Below are 3,473 nucleotides of genomic sequence, written 5' to 3'. Positions count from 1 at the left end.
TATCGAAAAATGACGATTTACATGAAATTGAAAAACTGTGCAGAGTTTCAAATATTTTCGAAATGGTCGCTCAGGATCGACTGACATGCCCCCGTGGAATGCCTCTATTGGAGGATAACCACTACCTTCGGTGGGGTTTGAACCCATGAAACCAGTACGATAGACAGGTGCTTTCCTACTAAGCTACGAAGGACCTCCATCGTCAGCTGGAAGCAATTACCACACTTTTTCTTATTCTTCTTCATTGGCATTACATCCCCCACTGGGACATTCCCGCCTCGCAGCTTAGTGTTCATGAAGCACTTCCACAGTTATTAACTGCGTTTCTAAGCCAACAACTAATTTCAACATTCGTATATCATGAGGCTAACACGATGATACTTTTATGCACAGGGAAGTCGAGACAATTTCAAATCCGAAAATTATCTAGACCAGCATCGGGAATCGAATCCAGCCACCCTCAGCATGGTCTTGCTATGTAGCCGTGCATCTTACCGCACGGCTGAGAAGGGACCCACACTAAAAGGCTGAAATATTAGTTTACGCGTGGAAGCCTAAACTCCAGTGAATTCTTGAAAGACCTGAAACATTTGGCGATAACATGTCCACCACAAAAGTGACGTGAAAAAAGGTTTTATGAACATGTTTTTTTCCGCGGCGCAGCCGAACTTTTTTAAACGTATAATGGGTTTGAACGGATTTTTTCTTCTAACAAATTGAGGGAGGGATATGAACCCCCAAGACCAAATTATTTCATCGGCGCGCCTAAAATTCACCGGCGGCGCGGTCAAAAAAATGCAGCGGCGCGCCGGTCAAAAATGGTGGCGGCGGCGGCGCTTAAAAATCGTCGGCGGCCGCGGCGCGGCGGCGCACAGCTCTACAAACGTGTGACTGACCCAGAGGCAAAACTATGGTAAGTACAAAAAGCAGATGTGATGAAAATTTATTGGAGACTACCAATGTCTACGAGAATGATTTTCATATACATTCTTTAATTGAAAAAAAAAAATTAAAAATTGAAGAAATTTGTTTAAATTTTTAAAACATTTTTATTCTACCTTATCAATATTTTTAGTACTTTTCCTCACACCATTCGTTTTCCTTTCGAAGCTGGTCCTCCTCCTCTGGCGTCAGATCATTTTCAATGTAGAACGTTCTCCTGATCTGATCCGGTGTCCTTCCCTTCAACATATTGGCGATCGTTTTACAGGTCACATCCAATAGGTCTTCTATATCCAAATAGTTGGCGGCCAATACCAGTTCGAGTAGCACTGGCTGCTCGACCCGCAGAAACTCGCGGTCCCAGTCGCAGATGTCGTCGGTGCGTCTGTACGGCTCGTTCGAATAGTCCAGTGCAGCACCAAGCGCTGGTTGATCATCTTTGTGGAAGTTGGCCCACTCGAGAACTTTCCTCAGCGTGGAGGATTGTACGTTTGGCAGAGGAATCACTTCTTGGTAGTTGTCGCCCAGGCCCAAATCCTCCATCATGGTTCTTATAGTTTTGGAACACTTGGCCACGCGGGTTTCGACGTTGAAGATTTCACCATCAGCGGATTGCAGCTTAATTGTTGACATGATTGTCTAGTGGGAAATAGTTTTTGACTAGATAAGAGCTATTTACAGGATACAGCTGAAATGCTACTGTGATGCTGTTTGTAAAGAGATTGAGCTTTATATACACTGCATTAGGTATATTTGAATGTGAATCATTGTTTAGGAGAAACATATTCGTACCTAATTCTGGATGATTGGAATTGAAGTTTACCTGTGAATCGCACGAATGGAGATTCCTAGGGTCCCTCAGTGGAGGTAGCACCATTAGTGGAGGTAGTGCGGTTAAATGAGATTCATCATAATTATACACTTACAATGGTTTAGTTGATGCGTCGTGCTTTAAATTTCCTGTTAAATACAACTTTTCCTAAGATTTTGCTTGGAAAGCTTGAAAACTATTTAAAACAAACATTTTCCTCAACAAGGAAGTCATCTCTAGTGGTGCAACTGAACCAATAGTGGCAAGTCTCGTAAGAAATCAATGGATAGCACCGCTATGGAACAAATTTTTTTTTTACCGCCACTAAAGTGTACCCATTAGTGGTACAAGCAACTTTTAATAGTTGTTGATGTTAAATGACACCAATCTCATTTTTGTTAGTAAATTTATTAGTTTATTATATAGTAGCCAAGATATTGCTGAAAATTTCCCATATTTTTTGGAGTGTTGTCAAAAATCGACTTTCAAAATATTAGGCGGAAATTGATCCTTCTCCTAGAACTTGCTTTGATAAAATTAGAAAAGCGTACTCAGATTTTTTAGATATTTTTCCTTTAAAATATGCGGAATTTTTGAATAACTGTGCGTATACATGAACGATTTTTGTTATTGAATTCGACAGCATATGTAAATTTGATATTTAAGGCTCTATAAACCGTAATCAATCCGATGATGACGATGATTTTATTCGAATCCGCACTAATACTAATAAAGTTTTGAACTAATTTCAATATTTTGGGGCTACTTGCCGACTTACCTCAATCATTGCATATTCATTACATTTTCATATTAATTTTTCACTTATCCAAACTAACAATTACTGAGGAATTGCTGAAAAAACGCTGAAAACTGCTTTTTTCCTAGACCGACATTCGCATTTTTATCGAACGCATACTAACTCTGAACGTTCGGAGCAAACACATACACACGCACTTGATTTTTCACTTGATCTTTTCCCACTGTTTCCTTGATTTAATCACTCCTAAAACATATTCACTAACTGAGTTTCACCTTTTTATTCAATCATGACTACCGATTAATTCACTTCACGTCCAAAAACTGTCGAAAACTGCTTTCCAAAAATCGAAGTGAGAGACAAATTTGACGACCGTATTGTAAATGCAATAAAATGCGGAAGACTCAAATTCACTAGCGCAATAAGTGAAATGGTGAGAACAAAATCTACGCGATGCAACTTCATTCAATCCGAACAATATAACGTATACGCCAGCCACGTCCACGCCAACAAGCAAACAAAGGTGTGCATACACAAGAAAATAATCATCTCTTCACCGTTGCCAGATTTATTTATTGGAAAAAATCATTGCTGTTTGTCGAATTGAACAAATTAACCAAAAATAAATATTTAAACATGTTATGTAAGCCTCTGTTACTTTTCAAGTGGTGTATACAAAAATTTTAATCGGTAAAAACCCATATATTTGATACACCGTGAACATGTGTTATGATATAAAATAAACATTTCATCAAGTCTGGCAACATTATGCATCAGCTGGCATATTTTCAACACCCCATTTCCACCCACCCCAGTTGTAAACAAAATTCTCACGTGATTTTTGAAAACGTCGTAAGTTCAAAAGAGAGGCTCTCTTTGTTTACTTTCTCTTTTGATTATTACAAAGCCATTCTAACATTTACATTGGATTTTCCAGCACCGATCTGAAGAAAATAGCTTTGT

At 38.9% G+C, this 3,473-nt stretch overlaps 1 protein-coding gene across 1 annotated transcript; it reads right to left on the bottom strand.

Annotated features, from left to right (window-relative positions):
• Positions 1-1,013: 1,013 nt before the first annotated feature.
• LOC134216763 (S-phase kinase-associated protein 1-like) lies at positions 1,014-1,637 on the bottom strand. The gene has a single exon (XM_062695576.1). The coding sequence runs from the start codon at positions 1,573-1,575 to the stop codon at positions 1,072-1,074; it is 504 nt and encodes a 167-aa protein (XP_062551560.1). The 5' UTR covers positions 1,576-1,637; the 3' UTR covers positions 1,014-1,071.
• Positions 1,638-3,473: the final 1,836 nt, after the last annotated feature.

The sequence above is a fragment of the Armigeres subalbatus genome, chromosome 2, assembly GCF_024139115.2.
Source record: "Armigeres subalbatus isolate Guangzhou_Male chromosome 2, GZ_Asu_2, whole genome shotgun sequence".
NCBI lineage: Eukaryota > Metazoa > Arthropoda > Insecta > Diptera > Culicidae > Armigeres > Armigeres subalbatus.
Note: the sequence above shows the minus strand (reverse complement) of the source record. Positions and strands in the feature narration are given on the sequence as shown.